The 23,157-nt window shown below is 38.4% G+C and overlaps 1 protein-coding gene across 5 annotated transcripts in view; it reads left to right on the top strand.

Annotated features, from left to right (window-relative positions):
- Positions 1 to 23,157, top strand: part of cfap20dc (CFAP20 domain containing) — an 80,289-nt gene that overhangs the window by 38,993 nt on the left and 18,139 nt on the right. For 4 of the 5 annotated variants that reach the window (XM_088338153.1, XM_088338151.1, XM_088338149.1 and 1 more), the window contains one exon: positions 14,538 to 14,596. The exons of the other annotated variant lie outside the window; for it this stretch is intronic. In XM_088338153.1, coding sequence (XP_088194279.1) covers positions 14,538 to 14,596 — 59 coding nt within the window. The remainder of the gene's footprint in view (positions 1 to 14,537; positions 14,597 to 23,157) is intronic. 5 annotated transcript variants of the gene reach the window in all.

The raw sequence follows: 23,157 nt of genomic DNA, 5'->3' as shown, positions 1-23,157 counted from the left end.
TTTTGGATTAATCCAATACCAAATATGCTAATAAAAGACAAAAGAAACTAAATAGGAATCAAATGATGACTCACAACACGTGGTAAGCTTTCTCTCCTGGCTTTGATCTCTTTGATCTCCGGCAAAACTAACATAAAATGTGAGCCTGCACAAAATTTTGTCATTTTATTCATATTTAGTTTCTTTTGTCTTTTATTAGCATATTTTGTATAGGAGTAATCCAAAAGTAATTGAAAGTAATCAACTTAAAGTAACACTACCCAACCCTGTCCCTTTTAGCCATCTATTGGTGCCTCTCTGTTTAGCCCCTTTTTGGCTGCATGCCCTTTGTTGTACCATTACTTCTTCCACCTGTGACAAAACACCGAGGCATTTGCTACAAAAACAACCAAAACTTAATTTAAAACACTCTGACCCGTTTTACTAATTTACACGTAAAACCATATTGCGACCGTGCTGGTGTTCCTCCAATGGCGTTACAGTTCAGGATGACAAAGACAAAACATGTTGTCTTCGAAATGCATTATCTCCAAAAATAGTCAGAATATACTGATGAAATAGTTATGGATTTTATCCAAAACCCATGTACTATTTCCCCACATTTTGCATGTTTAGCAATTTGGGATTACTGTACCTTTAATTCCAGTAAGCATCTCGCTTACCATTGTTAATGACGACTGCGCTGACCCCCCTGGCTGCCAACTGGAATAATTTCACTGACCGCGGCTGACCCGCACGCTCGCTCATTTCCATTTCAAGCTCCTCGTCCACAGCTCAACCAAATACAAGCGCACACCTCTTTCTGCGGCGTGTTTCCTGCATGACAAAAGATTATGGAGATAGAAACGCATTAATTGGCCTCTTACTGCTTTGAAAAATACACAGGAACAATAGCCAACGTTTTCCTGCATGGATGGAAATTATTTAGGTCATTTGAAATGATCCCCTATGGTCGTTTTATAATTCAAAGATGGTATGGAGGCTGTTGAAGGTCATTTGGATGTATTGTCTATTAGCATAAGCAAGTTGCACTTAGGAAAGGAAAGCGCAGTCCCATCTGGCCCCAAATGGGCTCTTCTGTATGATCTCCAGTGACTGCGGTCATTATGGATGCTAATTTTATGAGCCTGTTACCATTTCGTTACATACTGCAGGTAGTTTGATAGTGGCAGAGATCCATGTCGCTTAGTACAGTAGTGCCTTTTTTTATACGAGCATTTATAAGTATGAGAGTTTCGGTATACAAGTTTTATTTGCATCAAACATCTTGATTGCTATAGAAGGAAAATCTAGTTCAAGAGCAGTACCAGAGGCTACTGCTAGAGACAGGACATGAGTGCTCACAGCTCCATACTGGTCACTGCCAGCATCAGAGTGTCCAGTTTACACATAATAACTACAGCAGACAAAAAAGGTGCTGTAGAAATTGTGTGTATGTTCACTTAAAGTTACAGTATTTGTAATTTTAAGTGTAAAGTAGGTGCTTACGAATAATCAACAGTCTCAATCTTATACCCGTCAACCTCAGCCAATTGCTTCCCTTATAATGATTGCAAATCATCCTTATTATGAGATAATTAACACTACAAACACTATGTGGTAACTGTTTACCCAAAACAAGACAGACTTTGTAGAACTCTGCAACAAAATTAACAATCTATGAAAATTAACAATCTGGCGATCTGGATTAGAGAGATTAGATGAGATAAGCCTTTTTTTATTTTATTTTTTCCTATACAACGATCAAATGATCAAAAAACAGATAGAATATCAGGAAAAGGTAGAAGTTGACAGGTATGCAAGTATGCAATCCCCGTCGCTCCTTGCAACCAACCCCGTTTCTTCTACTCATTTCTTATGGCGCTCATAAATAGCTCCCATTTTATTACGTTCATATCATCTTATTTATCTTGTTACAGTAATTTTTATTGTTTAATAACTATTTGAATTAGTTTATTGTGATCAGTAAAATTTGTTTTATACCTATTTAGGATTCACTTGTATTTCTTCGGTTTCCTTATTTTTTTGTTTTTAATTTCACATCAAGAAAATTGGCTTGTTACATCAGTAATTCAAGCTATGAGCAAAATCTTGGAACGAATTAGGCTTATAAGTAGAAGTATCACTGTATCTGTATCGTGGCTGAGATCCATGTCGCTCAAGGCTCTTTTCCACTACTGTACATGGTTTCAGCCTGCCTTGCCTCGCCTCGCCTCACCTTTTTTTGTTTTCCATTATGAAAAAGTATCTGGTTCTCGGTCCCAGGCACCAGCATTTTTGTTACCACCTATGTCGAGGTTCTAAATTAGGCCCTGAGACCAAAACGTCACGCCAGTCACTACCAACCATTGATTGGTCACAGAGGATCTCCCCCTCGGGCTGCAGCTAGAACAAGTGCCGCCATTTTGTGTCCACGTATTACCTGAAAAAAATATATTTTTTTGAGTTATGGTCACCCATAGTTCTGCCCCGTGGTCAGTTGACGAGGTGCAGTCAATGAACAAATCCAGCGGGATCTTGACAGAACCAAATGGAAGTGGTTGGATACTAAACAATAGGGTATGCTAATGCTGAAGGATTGTGGCACGAAGCAATGTAGCAGCTCCCAGCTCTCTAGGCAGGCGTTTATTTTTGTTTATTTTTTTCAGTTTTTCGTTACCGTACTGTGACGCCAACACATCGTATAGTTGCAGCAAACTGATCAACATTGGACTACGGCTCACTTTGCCAATCATAGCTGATTTTCATCAGAAAAAAGGCTGCCTACTCAGCTAGGAAGCTAGCTAGCAAGCTATTTAGATTGCTACGGTCTTTTTTTTTGTTCCGTTTTTATTTTTGGTTCTAAACATTTGTTTAATAAGATGTATATTAACTTTGTACTGTAAAATAAGTATATTTCATTTCATCTTACTGTTGTACAGTAAAATGCTTTCATGTCAGACTGTTTTACTTTAATTCATCAGTCTTTATTTCGTATATCCTTGCCAACTTGCGTGCAACCGTAATTTCGTTGTAGCAATACAATGATAATAAAGGTGATGAAAACGTATTTATTTAAAACGCCATTATTCATTAATGTACTTAAAAAAGAAGAAAAACAGACTCGTTTATTGATTTAAGGATCGCCAAATGAGATGTGGTTCTCATTTTCGAGGAGGTCGCTCATTTACAACATAAAACATTTAAACTGTATATTATTTACACACAAGACACACCCACTCAATTGCACTTATTTATTTTAGTTTTAATTTACTGCCACACCCTGATGCATGTGTAGTCAATGACTGTGTATTTAATGCATACAGTGTGTACATCATACCTGTCAACCTCCACAGCTCCATGGCCTTACAAACTGTCGTATTTTCCCTTACAAAATACAAAATAATCTCCCACAATATTTTTTTTCAAACGTGTTTATTTATGTAGTTTAACATGTTATATTGTACATGTGTTTCGTTATATCATATTGTTAATTAACATTTTGTTGTGAGATACTGAGTTGCTCGACATGAATGAGGTTTATTATAAAAAAGTTCAAAAATTAACGTTCACTGTAGAAGGAAAAAATACACCCAAATATAATTAAGTAGAATAATACATTTCACGGACATCTTATTCAAATTATTAATTCATTTTCTGCATTAAATTATCATTGGTAATATACTGATTAAAGGGATAACCACAAACCTGTCTTTTTTCATTTTCTCCTTTTATACTTCCTTTTTTTCTTAACTTCTTTATACAACATAATAATTCGTAATATAATGCATCAAAGCAAGTGAGCCGTTTGAGAGCTGCGCTCCCTAAATAGTTGAGCTGAAAAAGCTGGTTCTCTAAAAAGAGACGTACTTCCTTTCACTACACAACTACCACATGAAATCTGATGTTGACTGATGAAGGATGGGAAATCCCCAGGCGGCAGACGCATGCATACAGTAGCATCAAACCGCTCGCTTTGTTTGCAACAAAAAAAAAACATACCGAGATAGAGGCTACCGCGGCGAACTCGTTTGACGTGATTGTTTTGTCGTTTCATGATAGTCGGTGTATACCGGATGGTACGCATAATCGACAAATTTGCGTTTTTCCGTACAGATTTTCGTGTACGTCTTACACGTCTTAAAATGCATAATAAACGTACTTTGTACGGCAAACAGGTATGTGTACATTTACACCTTTTTCTTAAACACATAAAGATCCCTATATATATTGTTGAAAATAAATCAATAAAATTAGGAAAATATTTTTTTATAGTGGAAAATATACAATATTACTCATCTTACAATCATAACAATACAACCAGTTATTATAATAGAAATACCAATAGTATAAATATATAGTCATTGACCTTGTATATTTATTTAAAATGCATAAATTTGCACCGTTCCCTTCAACACATACAAGTTTATGGGATATTGTTAAAATGGATGAATAAAATCATTAAAATGAATTGTAAAACACCATGAATAATAATATTACCAGAAAAAAAAATCAGTATATGCATCATTGAATTTAAAAACAAGAACTGGAGGTTTTCTAGATTCTACAAGGTTTTGAACGAGCCTTATACCCAAGCACTCACCAACCAATTTATTTCTTAAATCTTGGGATCTAGAAAGTATAGAATCAGTCTCTGAAATCATATTATGATTTTAATTGAGAAACTGATTTATCAAAATATGAAAGAAATGCAAAATAATGACAGGTTGATAAATAAGCCATTTTGACCACAGGAGAAAGGTATGTCGCCCGTGCATGGTGCGATACTACCTTGTTTTGTAAAAGGTAACTCAGAAAAGTACATGATATCCGTGGTGTGGGGAGGCGAGGAGTGCTTATCCATGTTGTGGAAAAGAGGTATAATGCCCCTTTTAGTATTGGCGACTTGGTATCAGGATGTCACCACTCAAAGTATCAGAGCCCATTTCCCTTGTGAACCACGTACGACACGACTGTCATATTGTTCCATTCTCCATCCCTGGACCAGCAACTAGGGATCACCAGACAACAGTGGAGCGTGCCTTCTCATAAATCAATAAAGGCGATATACACGCATGTGTCACGCCATAAGTAAATATTTCTGCCCGTAGCAGTAGTAATGCCTTCATTTGAAACCCTGGCAGTGCACCCATGTCCTAGAGGCATACACGCGAGAGTGAATGCTCCAGGTCCAATTTCAGATGCCGACTTGCCTCACATACGCAAGGCCGGGCTTACGACACCTCATAAAACAAAGGGGGGAAACAATATGCTCATTCATAATGTGGAAATATATAGAATCACTGGAAATATTTTTTTCACAAGATGTAGGAGCGGATGTCAAGTTTAAGTTTGGGAGAACTAAATGAATACAGAAAAGAAAATGACAGGACCAGCATGGAACTGCATGTATTGCACCGTATGGATCAGGGGTGGGTAAACGTTTTGGGTCTTGGGCCGCATTAAGTTGATGTTTTAAATTTTTATATATGCAGTTGGAGAGTCAGCAATTTACAGTTTATGGATCCTTTAACTGTTAGGGTCGTAGGACCTCGACTTCCTGTAGTGTGTCTTGGGGAAGTACGGCATGGCGGCGCCCATCCTTTACTACATGCCTTTTTTGGGGGGGTAGGGGTTTGCTCCCCCACAGAAGCAGGTACTGGTTTCTATGGTTACCAGTAGCAGGAGAAGTTTTTTGATCCGACTAAAATACAGCACCTTTGTTATTCGGTCACTGATGTATTTCGCTGTAAAGCCTCATCCCTCTGTTCAGAGATGAGCCAAACCAAGGCATTGAAGGGCAGCGGCATGGAAAATATTTTATATTGAAAATTTGGAGGAAAAAAGCCAATATAATTTTTCTTGTAACCTGCAAAAGTTATGTTTTATTGTCTATTTGTTTTTATAAAGGAACAATTCCATCCAATTAGTTTCGAAAATTATACAAATTAATGTATTTACACATATAAACTGAATTAAAAATATTAGCCAAGTAAAGTCTCCCTTTTCAAAGACTAAATTTAATCAATTGAATTGAAAAACTCAATGCAATAGGGCTACTTCTGTCATGAACCAGAACAGGATCAGGACCCAAACGCGTGACGTTTCTCACACAAGCCTTTTATTTAACGAGAATTGGGGAGTCATGCACGTTAGGCAGCAGTCTGGCGTGAAATGATTGGAAGTTAGGGGCCGAGGAGATCGATACCAATTGCCTGAGTAGATATCAAACAGAAGGGGTCAATACCAGACAGGACGGGACAGACAGGATTGATAATGAAACAGGATATCGAAATTAAACAGGACAAACATGACGGGAACGAAAACTTGAGAGAATAATAAACAGGAGAAAAATAGACTGGAACGAAACTGGTAACCTATATTAAACAGAACAAAAATAAACTGGAACAATACCAGACAGGAAATACCAACAGGAAACAGGACCGAGTCAAAAGCCACGTCTTGCGGGGCAGAGGTTTGTTGACAGACTGACCAAGGAAAAGTGAGAGCACTGAGCTTAAAAAGATGGAAAGCCAATCTGTCAATGAGCCGCCGCTGGCACCACACGGGCGGGGCCAATCGGGCGCTATGGCAACCGTCACAACTTCAGAAGTGTTTCATTGCATGAAATCTAATATCTAGATAGATAACATTTTTTTTAAAAGCATGTATAGATAATTTGAAGCCCTATTAACGTATATCTTTTTGGGGTGGTACGCAAAGGGACACAGGTGAAATCCAGGTGAGTGCAATCGTAATGCCTCAAACAGTGCGTGGGGGACTTCTATTTTAAGTCAAATAACATCAGGTTGGTTTGTTTACTCTTATGTGTTCTGGTTGCTAAATACAGCTCCAGTAGGTAGTTAATTCTGTGAGTGGCGCTTAACTTTGGCGACATACATTAAACATATTTAAAACTGCAGTTCGTCATCTGATGCCATGCGGCTTAGTTTTCTCTCGTGCTTTTCTCAGTTTATCGGTTCGCAGGCCTAATCTGCCCACGGGCGGTGGTTTGGTCACCCCTGATAGAGATAGTTATAAAACAACAATTCCTTTCTTTCTCATAGCAAAAAAAAAGACATTCTGTCGATACTTGTCAACACAGACATTCTCTCAAGGACAGGTTGACGTTTTGTTGACAATGGACAATAAACAGACAAAGAATTAATGAAAGTGGATTGTCGCCTGTCGCCGTAATCATCAATAACCACGTCAATACTGACAGCTGGACTCAGCTTTTGTCACTTATATATAATTTGTTGATTTCATTATTTCACTACCCTCAGTAAGTTAAAAACAATAGGTGGCACGGCGGCTGGATGGCTAGCGCGCAGCCCCAAGTGGGTAGGTTTAGGGTTCACTTCCAGCTACCGCAGCCTCCCAGTGCAGAGTTTCCATGTTCTCCTCATACATGCGTGGGTTTCCTCCAGTCACTCTGGTTTCCAAATTCCAAAAACAGGCGTGTCAGGTTGATTGGCTGCTCTGGATCCACTCTAGGTGGGATTGAGCGAGTGAGTTGTCTGTCTCTGTGTACCCTGCGCCCGGCTGGTAACCAGCTCACGGTGTCCTTTGCCCATTGCCTAAAGATGGCTGGGATGGGCTCCAGCAACCCTAGTGAGGATGAACAGATAAGCGGCACAGAAAATGGGTGGATGAAAGAATAGATAAACACAATAAAAGAGTGATGGACCTGCGACATTTCTGACGAAAGGAGTTTGCTTTCTTTTCTATTTCTTTCAGCTTTTAGGTGGAACTATTCTTTATTCGAGCAGTTACCAAATTGGTGGTCAAATGGCACCAGCGATTCACCATATAGTTTAGTTGGATGATTGAATCATTCTTAAAATCTGGAGGCAAACTCGCTACATTAATTTACCTCTTCATTCTTTTTGTTATGGTTCATGACATTTTGATGACAATTAATAATCTGAAGACACATGTTGTTTAATTCAATACCAGAGAATCATACCATAGAATCATAATGGAACAAACCGACTGGATTTGGGGTGGGTGTGATTGGTCAATAATTGATGGCGAGTTTTTGGCATGTCGGTAGTAGGAAAGGAATAAAAAAAAATTGTCATATTGAAAAGAAACAGGACTTCAATTTTAATTGGTTTCATTTAGGATATTCATTTGTATAGACCAGAGGTCGGCAACCTTTGACACGCGTGCCAGCACTGGCACACGAGGGGTTGACCAGTGGCACGCGAGCGCACGGCAAAATAATAACGATTTTTTTTCTTTCCTTTTTAAAGCGCATTTACCTGAAATGTAGACATTTTCAGTTGCGCGCTGTGTTGTTTAGAGGCTTTACGGTTGCACCCCTCCTCTGCTCCTTTTGTGAGCATGTGTCTGCGTGGCGCCGAGGAGAGGAGTAGAGATCCGTGTTTTAACCCAGCCAACGAAACACAGGCGCGTCGTTGTTTTCAGCCAGCGTGAGCAAATGACTGGGGCTTTGTGTTAAAAAAAAATGACCGTGATGTTTGTGCATTTTGCCTGGAGACCATTGTACCTCGCACATCAAGGGTTAAACGTCAATACGTAACAAATCCTGAACATGAATTTAAGGAGACATTAAAACGCGCTGTGTCCATGTACGGCAAACAAACACAGATCCTGAAAATCATTGTCATTGCTTAAAACGCCATTGCTCACTGCATTGCAAAGTACGGAAAATCTTTTACTTAATGCGAATACTTAAAGAAGCGTTCTTTTCGAGCTAGGCGGTTTTGTTTGGTGGCTTGCCTAACAAATAGACAATAAAAAACACGAATAAAACACATCCCCATGTCAGCCAGTAGTGTTGAATGTCAAGAGGAGGGGCTGGCAGAAAGCGTGTGTTTGCGTGTGTTTCAGTTTGATATATTCTGCTATAAGATTTCATTGGTGAATAGTTTGGTAGCTGTCCATATCACTTGGTTTTTGATTATAGTTAATTGTTGATGAAATGGTTGATTTTTGTGGTCAAAAGTTTAATTTATGGATGTCTACATGCCTTTCCACGCGTTGTTCACATTCATTTTTTAGTTTATTGATGAACAAGAATAGTGCTAGATAAATAGTTCAGTTATACGATTTCAATGTCTATCCATGTTGTATAATTGGACTAGTCTAAAATGACAGCTCAGTTGGATATAAAAAAAATTAGTGAGTCATTAATCTTGGTGTGGCCCACTGATTTTTAAGAAAATTTGAAAGTGGCACTCCTCACCGAAGTTTGCTGACCCCTGGTATAGACTATTTTGTTGAAGTTACCCGGCCCACAGAACCGAACAGCATGCCATTTGAAAATCAAATCAACACCTTGCTGAGTTCTTTTACGCCTTGAAGTTTCACGTCTCAGCCATTACACAGTGAGAATAGCAGTCTGTGTCGAACCATCTTGCAGTGCGAGACCACGTGCCTTTATAACGATTTTTCGTGTATCCGGCCTTTGTGGTAATTCGCTTTGTCTGGCCGGCGAACTCTGTCCACAGTTCCCTTTTAAAGGACCCGTGCAAGGGTTTGCAAATCACACCCCAGAATGTGTGATTTTGGTGAAAGCTGACACTTTACTGGTCGGTTTCAGGAGTGAACCGGTTCTAAATTAGGGGAGGAAACTCAGTCCCCAATTGTTTTGAAGCCAATAGGGGGCAGACGTTCAAAACAGAGAAGCTGGCACGACACACGTTTTTATCAAGTGGCATGGTTTCTCATGATTCATACATAGTCAAGAATGTTTTAATTACAATCAAAAACTTCATGTTATCAGACATTATAATCCACTGCAGATTTGTGGTCTCTGTGGGGAGACTTTGTCCAGGAACTGTCTATCAAGGGGCCCAGTCATTCCAGCCATCCCAAGCTCCTGAGTTATTTGAACTGAGGTGGAATGCGAATGTTTAGTTCAGTCAGTGTTAACAGAAAAATAAAAGGGGGAAACGTGGTCCTGGTGAAAAGAAGGCGTACGTAGTCCTATAATTCAGTGGAAACAAAAAGAAGAGCTGTTGAAAAGAAAAAGGGGAAACTTCTTTTGGGTTCGCGGCACACATAAAAGAAGAATGAAGTAGTCGTTGTGCTGGTCTTATTTGCCCTACACAGCTGTGATTGAGTAGCCATATAGACAGATAGACTTTTTTTTTCCCCGACGTGCCATGTGCAATATATTTTAACAGAGTACCCTTAACCAGCATAGTACTCTTTTTAGTTGGGAGTTAAAAAGAAATATAATGATTTTTAGAAATGTACCGTCAATTCCGGACTATAGACCGCTACTTTTTTCCCAAATTTTCAACCCTGCGGCTTATTCAGAGATGCACCCAATTTATGTAATTTTTTTAACGGCCGCCAGCGGCGCTCGAGTATGAGATGTAAGATTTAGACCGGTGAAATATATGCGCCAAGGAAGATCACAACTTATGAGCGTAAACATACCCTCATCGTGCACATTGCACAAATTAAGGTTCATGACGCAGCTTCCATGTTAAAAGCAAGCGGGCATATTGTTGGGAAGTATTGACGTAGGGGGCGTGGAACAAAGTCATTATGTTATAATTTCTTTTCAATATTGAGAAAGACAACTTAGACGTCATTACCAAGGAATAAGAAGCGGATGGTCTACCGTGATTCTAACGATTACGGCATTTATTTCCTTAACAATCTGATTTGCAGGTAAGCGAGTGTCTTGTTAGTAGCGTGAGGCTACCTCCCAAAGGCACGGTTTAGGATGAAAGTTATATTATTATTATTAAAGCTTTGAAAACTTTGTAAATATGTGTAATATGTATTTGCAACTGTATATTTTTGTTATGTATTTATTTGCATTTATTTGAGACACTTATTCTGCACGAGCAAATTAAAAATGAGGGGCGGAGCAAACGCGAGCTGATGGGAAAGTGGAGACCGGTAAAGGTGAGTTTTTGTGGACACGGCAAACAAAAATGGATATATATTTTTCCCACCCTTACCTTTGGAAATATACACTTTTTTTCCTTGGATTACTATTAACGGGCACCCAGAAACTGCAGGTATGCAACACATTTTAAGTACCTATATCATTTTGCGTTCATTTTGGTGGCTGTGATTTTTGGACTGTGTGCTTCAATGAAGGACATTTAGTTTCAATAGCGGGACTTGAAGTATGACTTGGATTAACTTCATGTTTATTTGATGTGGGTGCATGCGGCTTATATACAGATGCGGCTTGTGTATGGTCAAAATCGGTTTTCCCCCTAAAACGTCATGGGTGCGGCTTATAATCAGGTGCGCTCTATAGTCCGGAATTTACGGTATTTGCTTTCACTTCTTAAAGGTGGAGTGCTTTGTTTGAGGTGTTCTTAAACAGTTGAAAGTAGAATATTTTCTCTACTGTGTTTTAACAATGCCCAATATCAGCTTCTATCTTACTTTTATCAGAGCTATGCAACACATTTGGGAGCAAGAAAGGGGGAGGGGCAAGGTTGCTGTAGAGTAATTTCATGTTCTTCCTGGCATTTTGGTCCGTGTAGCATGAAAATGGTGAAAATAAAAAAAGGCCTGTTTCAAATTTGGAAATTAAAAAAAAAAAAAAAAATTCTTTAAACAAAAAAAAAATAATACACCAAAAAAGGTTTGAAAGTTCTTGGTGAAATGTTGGAAAATAAGTAAATTCCAAATTGTTCTAAAAAGCATCTAATTCTAAATAGGATGATATTTTATGGTTGGTATATGTGGTTTGCAAGAATTTGTTATTGAAAAATACAACTTCCAGTCAACTGATACTACAATTTTTCTAACTTGTATTGATTCTTAGAATGAACTTCCTAAAATAAGTTGAATAATACTTAAAATGAGCATAACTATACAAGCTTTTTTTCCTGGAAAACAAGAACAAAACCTCTATAAATTTGTTTTATGTTTCTGCTAACTATACATACAACTACTCTGAACTGATTGGGAAAATCAGTTTTTAAAATGGCATTCTTAATTTATCTTAAAAAAGAATATCCTTCTAAATATTAAATTTACTATATACAGCATATAAGACTTTTATTTCCCTGACATAATGACCTACTGGTAATTTAGTAATAATTATTAAACAGTTTTAACCTGAATGATTTTTGTTAAATTATCTCATCTCATCTCATTAGCCGTACCGCTTATCCTCATTAGGGTCGCGGGGGGGCTGGAGCCCATCCCAGCCATCTCCGGGCAGTGGGCAGGGGACACCCTGAACTGGTTGCCAGCCAATCGCAGGGCACACAGGGACAGACAACTCATTCGCTCATTCACACCTAGGGACAATTTGGACCGGCCAATTCACCTGAAATGCATGTTTTTGGAATGTGGGAGGAAACCGGAGTGCCCGGAGGAAACCCACGCAAGCACGGGGAGAACATACAAACTCCGCACAGGAAGTCTGGAGCTGGATTTGAACCCACGACAGGTTCCCATGACATGAACTGTGCCGCACAAGCGCTAACCACTGCGCCGCCGTGCTTTGTTAAATTATATTTTTTTTTAAATCTCACCCCGCCCTCACAGGCTGCCACAAGTCTATGTACCCTCATTTGAGAACCACTGAAATAGACTATTACATGTCTATTTTTTTTTTTTTTTCAGTGTTGTGGAATTCTGCAACCTCGGTGGAAATGTTTAAATCTAGGCTTAAAACTCACTTCTACTCTATAGCATACGAGTAACCTAATCTTCTTATATGTAATAACTTGTGAAGCCCTTAGAGACTAATTGTGATTAAGGGCTATACAAATAAAAATGACTTGACTTGACTTAATATCATGATCCATACCTCTAGAAAATCATTAGTTTCACACCACCTAGCTTTTCTGTCTTCAATACCAGTCAAGTGAGAACCTGCCGGTGTTCATCATGTCGCTTGCAAAGCTTTTTGATCTTTGTATTTCGAACCATCTGCCCTTGTCTTAAAAGGCCTTTTCAAGGTAGCTCTTTAATAACAAACCATCTGGTGTGTCAGATTGCACGCATTCTGTCCCTAAAATAATTGTGTCCGTGCATTCCCCTTTACAGAGAACTTGTCTTCATCAACACGTAGTATCGTCAAATATCCATCGGGTATCGTTTTGTAACAGTGTGCACTGTTAAATAAGGCACAAGAGCATGCTGATAACTTAAATAGACTTAAATATTGAAAAGATTTCAACCTCTGTTTGACTGCTTTTACATCACAGTGTTCATTGTAAGAGGCTTTTATTCAGGTAGAAATAGCCTCCTGGGGTAATCATATGCTTGGCCAATATAAAGAAGGTAATTGTTTCTTCTAGGGGATGAATGTGTCTGGTATTGGAATTGAAATGATTTTTTTAATACACTCCACATCACAATGTCACACCCTAGTTGAGCGTTTCCATTTGTTGCATCCTTCATGCAGGATGTAATTTCACACATGTAGATTGCATTGCATCTATTTGCTAGCTAGTCGAGAATACGGTATCCCAATATACGTTTTTTGGAGAGTTGCTGGAGCTGGTGTTGGATCATTTTGGGTTATTGTTGCCTTCTCCTTTCACTTTTCCTAATTTGGGATGTGAAATTAACATATATATTGTGATGTAATGATATTTAAAATGCCACAATAAAGGGTTGATATTAAAACCCACACGTCTGTTAAAAAGGCATGAATATTTTACATTTTATGAACCCAGTTTCCTCTAGTGCAGGGGTGCTCACACTGTATAAGCATGTGAGCTATTTACTAAATTATAATGCGCAAATGATTTACCCACCACAAGCAATTAAAATAAAATATTGAGGATTCTTTATACTTTGTAAAATCACACCCCAAAACAAATAAAATGAATAAAATGTCAAGAGCTTTATAAGTCAAGTCAAGTCATGTTTATTTGTATAGCACTTAATCACAATGAGTCTCAAAGGGCTGCACAGACCACAGATTATTGCAAACCACAGACTATTATGACACCATCCCCTGATCTAAAACCTACATAATGGCAAATAATACACATATATTGTCAACATAAAATATAGGTTATTCATATGCTATAATATAGAAGTGTGTTTTAAGCTTAGATTTAAACATTTCCACTGAGGTTGCAGATCGAATTTCAGGGAGTAGAGCATTCCACAGCACCAGGGCCCGAATGGAGAACGCTCTCAAATCTGCAGATCTTTTCTTGTCTCTTGGGATCACTAGTAGACCAGCATTTTCAGAGCGAAGGCTCCAGACCGGAACATAGATCGAAATTAAATCTGAAAGATATTAGGGCGCAAGTCCATGCATGATTTTCTCCAGTGTTTTGGATTTTGCAATGATTATGATGTTTTTGTATTGTAAACAGTCAATTCATGCAAAAAATAAATGAAAATAATTGATTTACAGTAATTCGTTTTTAGAATACCACGATTAGATCCTAGAAAAGGATTTTCTCGTGTTTTGGAGCTCTGTGATATTTTGTCACGTGAGGTTCATACTGTGAATTTAAATGCCTTTGTCTAATACCCTTCACATGATGATATTGATTTAGATGATATTGATATTAGATTAATTCAAGACCCTTTGTGGGTGATCATTTCAAGAATTGTTTTTCTTTTTAATCTAGCCAGCTCAGGGTCTTCACTACCAGAAGGAAATGAACACAGCCCAGGGCTCGAACCCCAGGTAAGCAAGTTACAAGCATTCACATACACATTTTATTTGCCTAAAGCTACAATGGATCTTAAAATTCTACATTTTTATTACTTGTTTCACATCACGTCAATCACAAGTAGTGCAATCATTGGCACCTCTGTCAAAAAAAAAATGGAAAAAGCATAATCTTGTCTCTGTACATAAACAACAACATCTACTTTTGAAACATTATAGGATAGAAATTAGTAATCATGCAGAAAAATGGATTTCCTTGCCTTGAAGGTTTCCGCATTTGTGTTTCATCACATCCACATGAAACAGTGAAATGAAACACACGATAACCGACTGGAGAATTAAGGCTAAATGTCAGCTGTCAGATGCAGACGGGGCTCATCTCCCTCACAGATGAGTGCAAATAAATGCCTTTTCTGTGTGTTTTCTTCGCCCTTAACTGGTGTTTGTCTTTTTTTCCCACAAGTGTGCATTATCTTCCCTCCTTTCTTTTTCGTGCCTGTCAGACCAGATTCCTGGCAGCTCCAATGCCATTTCAATAATGATAGAAATCACATTATGCTATACAGAGTTCTAGAAAATCCAAAAGTTTGACTTCCTCCTCATAAGTCTGACTCTGAATTAATCTTTAGGAAAGGGATTGCCAATTTTTGCTACTAGAAAGTTTCACTTGTCTATATTTACATAGTTTAGTGCCATACTAGCGCTAGCAAAAGCTATTGAGGGAAAGACATCTGCTCAGTGATTAAATTGAAAGTGAGCAGTTAAGAATAGCAACTGCCTGAGCAACATGCCTGTTGTGTCATTGTCCAATTTTCTCCCACCAATTATGGAGGGGTCTGAAATTTTAATCGGAGGTGCATGTCCAGTGTGAGAGAGATAGACTAAAAAGAAAAATCCAGAAATCACAATGCATGATTTCTTTAACAATTTATGTGTGTGATACAGCTGCAAATAAGTATTTGAATACCTGAGAAAATGAATGTTCATATTTGGTACAGTAGCCTTTGTTTGCTATTACAGAGATCAAACGTTTTCTGGATTTTTCTTTTTAGTTCATCTCTCTCACAGTGGACATGCACCTACGATGAAAATGTCAGACCCCTCCATGATTTCTAAGTCGGAGAAAATTGGACAATGACACAACCGGCAAATTGCTCATGCAGTTGCTATTCGTTACTGCTCACTTTCAATTTTATCACCAAGCAGATGTAGTTCCCTCAATAGCTTTGGCTAGGGCTAATATGGTGTTAAACTATGTAAATTGTCAGGGAACGGACCAGGAGGCAGGAAGTGTGAACTCATTTTGCGTGTACGATCTGTTACTTTGATTTAGAAAATAAAAGTTGTCCAACACGCAGGGACCAAAGACAAAACAAAACAGGCTTAAAGGCAATCAGAAATTCAAACTAGGTAATACTCACAAAACAGGCTTAAAGCCAATCAAAAATACAAACTAGGTATACTCAGGTCAAACGGGCATGAACAGGTCTTTCCTCTAGTTAAGCAATGGATTATAACACATGCCGCAAATGTGATGGTTTTCAGTCATTTCTTTACAAAGAGTGCATGATCACTAGAAAGATCATTACATGTTTTTACCACGTTAATCGAATCAATTGAACTTATTTCTCAAGGCACTACTATATTACTTTGAGACAATTAAGAGATAATGGAATCGCTCCGTCTTTTTACCATGCCCCACGGACAGAACGATAATGCCCTATAGCCATTCTGGCTTGTAGTTCAGTTTCTTTCTGATTTCTGGTTCATCCACAGGCCACATATTACAGCTGTTTGAAATGAACCATACACCGATTGTGTTGGTTGTGATAAATCAACAATCGAATCCGCACTGAATTCTTCAAGAGCAGTTTAACTAATCAATATGCTGTACCGTAATTGCGCAGGAAGACTAGAGTCAGATGTCGTTGACTGTAACCTACATTAAAATTCAAGTGTGTTTGAAACATCCCCCTGAAAGAATAATTAACGTCATTAGATTGAAGTGCCTCTTGCAAGAGGGGAGACTAAATATTGATTTTTAGACCGAGTCCGTCCAGAAACGTGGCCATTTGTTCCAAGCGTCACAGGTTAATAGGGGAGTAACGAAATACATGTAATGTTGGTACGTAAATAGGATGTAAAAGCTATGTACCGTATTTTCCGCACTATAAGGCGCACCGGGTTATAGGGCGCACCCCCAAAAAATAGTTTTTGGTCCTATATCTTCCATAGATAAGGCGCACCGGATTATAAGGCGCTACAATGGGAACGTGGACAAAACAGTCAGATAGTTCAGTCCAACTGATTACCCCCTTAACATTCCGAAAGCTTGCAAAGAAGCAAATTCGTGTCGTAGACACGTGCGGATGCGGTGTCCGTACGATGTCACTCAATTGCATCGTTCCAAATATCATTCGGAAGGTTAAAGTCTTGGGATTCAAGAAATGCCAACCATTCCTTAGTTTCTATTTTCTTTTTCGCTCGCAACTTTACTGTGCATATGACAATAAACACTTGGAATTGAGTATAATTTAAAAAAAGACCCATCACAGAAACATCCAGATCACTCTGAAACAAGATACTAGGAAAATATATAGCCAGAGTAGCTCACCGAAGTCGTTGCGTTCAATAATAATGCGCAACCATGGTCTTCTTATATCCGTGGATGTATTAAATCCAGGAGAGTAAAATATTTACAAATACAGAATGGTAAAACATGTTTCCTCTATGCCGTAGACAACCAAACTTGCTATTCAAATTCATCTTTTTCGGCCAATTGCAGGCTTTGTTTTGCCCCTTTAGCCTATGCGAGCCTGTAAATGATAAAATTGATCCGCCTCCTTTACCTCCGAATAACTTTAGCCAATAGTGATCGATTCAACTGATGATTGATACATCTTTTTCGGCCAATTGCAGGCTTTGTTTTGCCCCTTTAGCCTATGCGAGCCTGTAAATGATAAAAAGGATCCGCCCCCTTTACCTCCGAATAAGTTTAGCCAAGAGTGATCAATTCAAATGATGATTGACACATTGGTTAGCCAATGAAACGCCGGTATATAAATCCCAGCATACACCGCGGACTACTTTGCGTTCGGGGGAAAATCTAGTCGGCGGCTGCTTGCATTAGTTGCAAGACTTAGCGATTTAATATTGATCCATATATAAGGCGCACTGTATTATAAGGCGCATGGTCAGCTTTTGAAAAAAATTGAGACTTTTAGGTGCGCCTTATAGTGCGGAAAATACGGTAATGATTGGCTTGTTTTTTTAATTTTGCACTTAATGGTTGTTCAAAATCACTTTATAATCATTGTATTGTTATATTGTGAGAATGTTTTACTCAGTGTAGTATAAGGGTGTCCAAACTCTTTAAAAAGCGGGCCAGATTTGGTAAACTGAAAATGTGTGATGGCTGACGACAGACGCTGCCCTACTTATGAACAAGATACGTTCCGGACGACGTTTGTACGTTGAATTTGTTCGTAAGTTGCTTCAGTGCTATATTTTATATGTTTAAGGTTTATATAAGTATGTTTAAGGCTTGTATAAGAAACCCGTATTGTACTAAAAAATAAACATTTTATAAAATAATGTGCTCTATAAAGAGAAATAAAGCTAAGTCTAACTTACTTTTGGAACATGAGCTTCAAGAGTAAGGCAACTTCCTCCTCCATGGTAGAAAGTGGCCGAAAAAAATCCAACCATTTTATCAACCGCATTAAGCTTTCTTATTCCACTTTCATTTTAAAATAAATGGCTCGCCTCATTTTTACACTTTAACACCAACCATATTGAATGGATGCACGAGATATTAAACATTAAAGATGTCTAAGTACATACAGTACAGTATGTTTACACACAAACTAGGAAGAGGAAGCCGGATTTCTTCTTCGGATTGGAGGCATGGCGCCTGATGATTCTTGTGAGGATTCTTGTGAGGATGCTAGTAGCGGCGGAAAGAAGCACTACAGTAATGTCCTGTACTCGAAAAAAGTGCACATACTACAAAATCTAACTTACAGCAATGTCCAAGTATTTTTTGACATCCCGACAAAAATGTTTTTTGTAACTCGATGTTTTTTAAATGGGCTATATTTAGCCTGGCATTCTTTAAACAGTCTTTAAAAAAATCCACTCTCCCTGAAAGGTTTGCCGTACTTGGTGATCAGGGTTGCAACCTCGTAGCTTGCCTTTGTAGCATTTTTATTTGACTCGCGGGGTCTTGTGAAAAAGCGATGCTGTGCCGTTAAAACAGCCTCCAATTGGTCCACCTATTCACAGCGTTGCCACAGCAAATTAGGCAGACGCAGTTTTTTTGGATTTCAGTGAAAAAACACTGCAATTTCCACTTAACTTGGAAGCGGCAGCCCTCACAGTCAACTTTCCTTTTTTTAATTTAAAGTCGCCATGTCAGAAACGGGGTGGGCTAAAATTTTCACAGAAAGCCAGGGTCAAGGTGGCCAAAGGGTTACTCCCATCATCTGGTGATTTTTTTTTTTTTTAATGTTTAACAAATGTATTTTATACTGCCTATAACATTCCTGGCTGGCCACATATTATTAATTTTATGACAGAGGCAGCGGGCCAGTAAAAATTTGATCATGGAGCATAACTGGCCCCTGGGCCGATTTTTGGACATGCTTGTCTAGTAAGTTTGAATATTAATGTTTGTCTTCCCCATTACAAACAAGTAAAATTGATCTTGGACACAAGAAATCCCAGAGTTTGTTGGAAGTTTAGAACAATATTTGGTTCTTGATGTGTGTGAACTAAAACAGAGCCTATCTAGTCTACCATGTGAAAGAACTTTTTATGTTTCTTTAATCAACTATGCTACATGGTAAAAATTAGATCACTTTTTGTAGGAATAAAAGCAACTACCTGACCTTGGTTTCCTTCAATTATTTTCAAGGTTACATACTTGACTTATCTTACACCAAATTTAACTATTTTATTGATATAATGTTTGTTTTGTCTTTTATGAGCGTGTTAAGTACCGTATTCATGTCAAGTCAAGTCATGTTTATTTTCAATAGCCCGTAATCACAAAGACACTCAAAGGGCTGCACAGACCGCAGGTTATTGCAAGCCACAGACAATTATTACACCATCCCCTGATCTAAAACCTACATGAAGGCAAGGAAACACTAAAAAACCTCAACATGAGGAAAATGAAGAAGGACCGTAGTGCTCCCTTTGACACTGTGGACCATAATATCTTACTACTGTAGAATGGTTGGGAAAATGGATTGGTCTCTCAGGAACCGTCCTCTTATGGTTCAGATCCTACCTCTCAGATAGGACGCACTCTGTTAAATATGGTGAAATGACATCTGAGCCCTCCAGTGTTACCTGTGGTGTTCCGCAGTGTTCAGTACTAAGCCCCCTTCTTTTGGTCTGCATTTTTATATAGCGCTTTTCAAGTCAATGAAGACCTCCCAAAGCGCTTTACAATGTGCTTCACACTTACCCATTCACACACACACTCACACACCAATAGGGGTCATGCAGCCATGCAAGGCACCAAACTGCTTATTGGGGGCATTAGGGAGTCAGTGTCTTGCCCAAGGACACTTTGACATATAACAAGGAGCATTTACATTCTCAGGTGATATTATTTGTAATTAAGTATAATATCAGTTTTCATCTAAAAATAATTGAAAGTGTTAGGTGTAAGATATGCTCTGAAGACAAAAAATATATATGTGAAGAGTGCATAAAGAGAGTAACAGAGTAGGAGTGTATCAGTGTACTACTTTGTGTTTCTGCAACAAGTGAAAATGTGAACTAAGGTATAATGAAGTGCTACCTCATTTTTATTTAACAACAATCTTTTTTCCAAAGTTTATGGAGATAATTTATCCTGCTTTTAAAAAAAACTTTTACATTGTATGGATAAAATGTGCTGTCCCTTTTTAAGGTTTTTTCATTTACTTCATGTTGAGGGTTTGAGTTTTTCCTTGCCCTCATGTTGGTTTTAGATCAGGAGTTGTGTAATAATAGTCTGCGTTTTGCAATAATCTGTGGTCTGTGCAGCTATTTGAGACTACTTGTGATTAAGGGCGTCACAAATAAACATGACTTTACTTGACAATAATTAAGTTACATTACTGTCGTGCTCAGATTACATTACTGATTAAATTTTCCATCAGGTAATTGGTGACTGTATAGGATTACATTTTTAAAGTAACCCTCCCAACCCTGCAGATTAACAATGGCAGCAGATTAGTAGCACACTAGGATGGACTGAGATCCTGCTTAGTGCTTATGTCCTTTGTCCTATCTTGGCCACATCTCCAAGCATGTTACAAAAGAACACAAAGGGATTGCATCACGGAGCAATTCAACCTGCTTCTCCGGAACCCTTTTGATTTATTGACGAAAAGCAGTGCAATGATGTATAGGCTCACAGCTTTAGTTTTCTCTCCTTGCTTGTTTGTCCCCTGGTTCTTTGGAAAGCCCTCGGGAATGGGTGGGATTCTCCTCGGCGGATTGAATATTTGCTATTGACGAGTAGCTCAAACACCTCCCAGTCATGGCCTTGTTGTTTCTCTTTTACTTTGAAGCAGACCTTGATTTACATATTGATGAAAAGCTTCCGTGGCTGTTTTTTTTTTCATTCCTTTTCTTTTAGGTGCTGAATGCTGACGACGTGCAACTGTCGGCATCCGTCGTGCCGCGTTTTTTATTTTATTTTTTAATTTATTTTTTCGGATAGTCCCGCGAGGCATACTAAAGGTTTTTTTTTTTTTTTTTTTTCAGAATAGTTGAATCATTTCTGTTGCTGTTTCAAGTGTCGCCAGATTTATATTTTTTAACCACATTCCTAAAATGCCTTTTCGGCTTCTTTTTGAAAGGCTGTTTTTTTTTTGTAGTAATTGCTGAGGTGACGACGAAAGTAGCCTTGATGTCGTTTCACTGAGAGAGAATTGGAAAAGCTCAATGTCAACAGTCTCTGCCAGATCCCATTGGACAATATGGAGTCCAATTTTTGGTTTTGGTGGTGGAAATTGGGAAAGGATATATTCTCATCGGGCACCTCATTAGGCACAATAATTACCGAGTTAGACAATCATTCAGCTCAACACACACTTGCTCCCTTAGGATAAAGAATATAGGACATTATTTATTTTTGCAGGGAAATTTTTCCAATGTGTTTCGTTCATTATAATGCAGCTAACAAATCTTTCGTAGTTTACTACGTCCGTTTGCTAAGGGATTGAGTCCGGCCCGCGAGACAACATTCAGAGAAGCGCAAGAGAAAAACGAGCTGCAGGTTGAAATATGTCCACTTGATGTAGCCAAAGGTAGAGCCTCTCACAAAGATGCTGTATTTGTATTTCTTTCTCTCTCTCTCTCTCTCTTCTCTTTCCTTTTTCTCTCACTCTCAATCTATCTCTCTCTCTCACACTCTGTGTCTCTCTTTTTCTCTTTCATTGTTCCTCTTTGTCTCTTTCTCTCTCTTTGTCTTTTTACCTTCTTTTGCTCTCTTTTCTCTCTCTCTCTCTCTCTTGCTTTCCCCTTCTCTCATTCTCCCCTTCTCTCTTTCTCTTCTCTTCTTTTCTCTCCTCTCTTTCTAATTTTCTTTGGATTGCTTTCTTTCTCTCTCACCTTCTATCCCCCTCTCTCACTATTTCTCATTGTATCTCTTTTATTTCCCAGGTTCTCTCTCTCTTTCTCTCTCTTTCTTTCTATTCTCTGTCTTTTTTCCTTTCTCTCATTCTCTCTCTTTTCTCTCTTTCCCTTCCTCTCTCTCTCTTTCTTTCTCTCTTTTGTTGTCCCACCCTCTCTCTTTTTCTCTCCTTCTTTCTCTTATTTCTTTCTCTCTAATCTACTAGTCCAGCCCCCGAGAAAATGTTTGTTCTATCGTGTGGCCCGAGTTAAAATGAGTTTGACACCCCTTGTTTATAGCAAATTATTTAAATATGAAAACTAGAAAAATTGGAAGAAAATCTAGAATCGTTCATTTTACTCCTCTAGTTCAGTGGTCCTCAATTGGTCTGACCACAGATCCCACAGATCCCATCATACCAAATCAAGACTCAAAATCCACTTTTTCTTCTAGACGGCAACGATCGCCGAGCCAAAATTTGTCCATTTGCTGGAAAAATGTCAACATTTTTCAGAAACTCTTTCAAAACTTCCTCATCCTATGTTATCATAGGATTTTATCATGTGTTGAACTTTTATCGTTATAAATTTGAATAAAATATTGCGGAAATTAGGCAATCTAACTCCAAACCAAAGGCCGAAATAAAAGATGCTTTGAGTGAATACAAACTAATGGGGCTCACATTTGTTTACACACTGTCCCTTTATGTCTGACACTACGTGGCGGTTTTTTAGGGTACTGGAGGCCCAAATAAATAATTCTTTGAGCGAATATAATTGAAGGTGGCTTATATTTGTTTACACACTGTCCCTTTATGTCTGACACCACCTAGCGGTTTTCTGCGGGACTGCAGGCTTAAATTAAAAATGTTTTGAGCCAATATAGATGAATGGGGCTCACGTTTTGTCACACGCTGTCCCTTTATGGCTTCCAAACAATTCGAAATCTGGTAACCTGATTA

Source organism: Urocampus carinirostris, chromosome 6 (genome assembly GCF_059441175.1).
Source record: "Urocampus carinirostris isolate Australia breed hairy pipefish chromosome 6, RoL_Ucar_1.0, whole genome shotgun sequence".
Taxonomy (NCBI): domain Eukaryota; kingdom Metazoa; phylum Chordata; class Actinopteri; order Syngnathiformes; family Syngnathidae; genus Urocampus; species Urocampus carinirostris.
The sequence above is the reverse complement of the archived record's forward strand: the minus strand, read 5'-3'. Positions and strand labels throughout refer to the sequence as shown.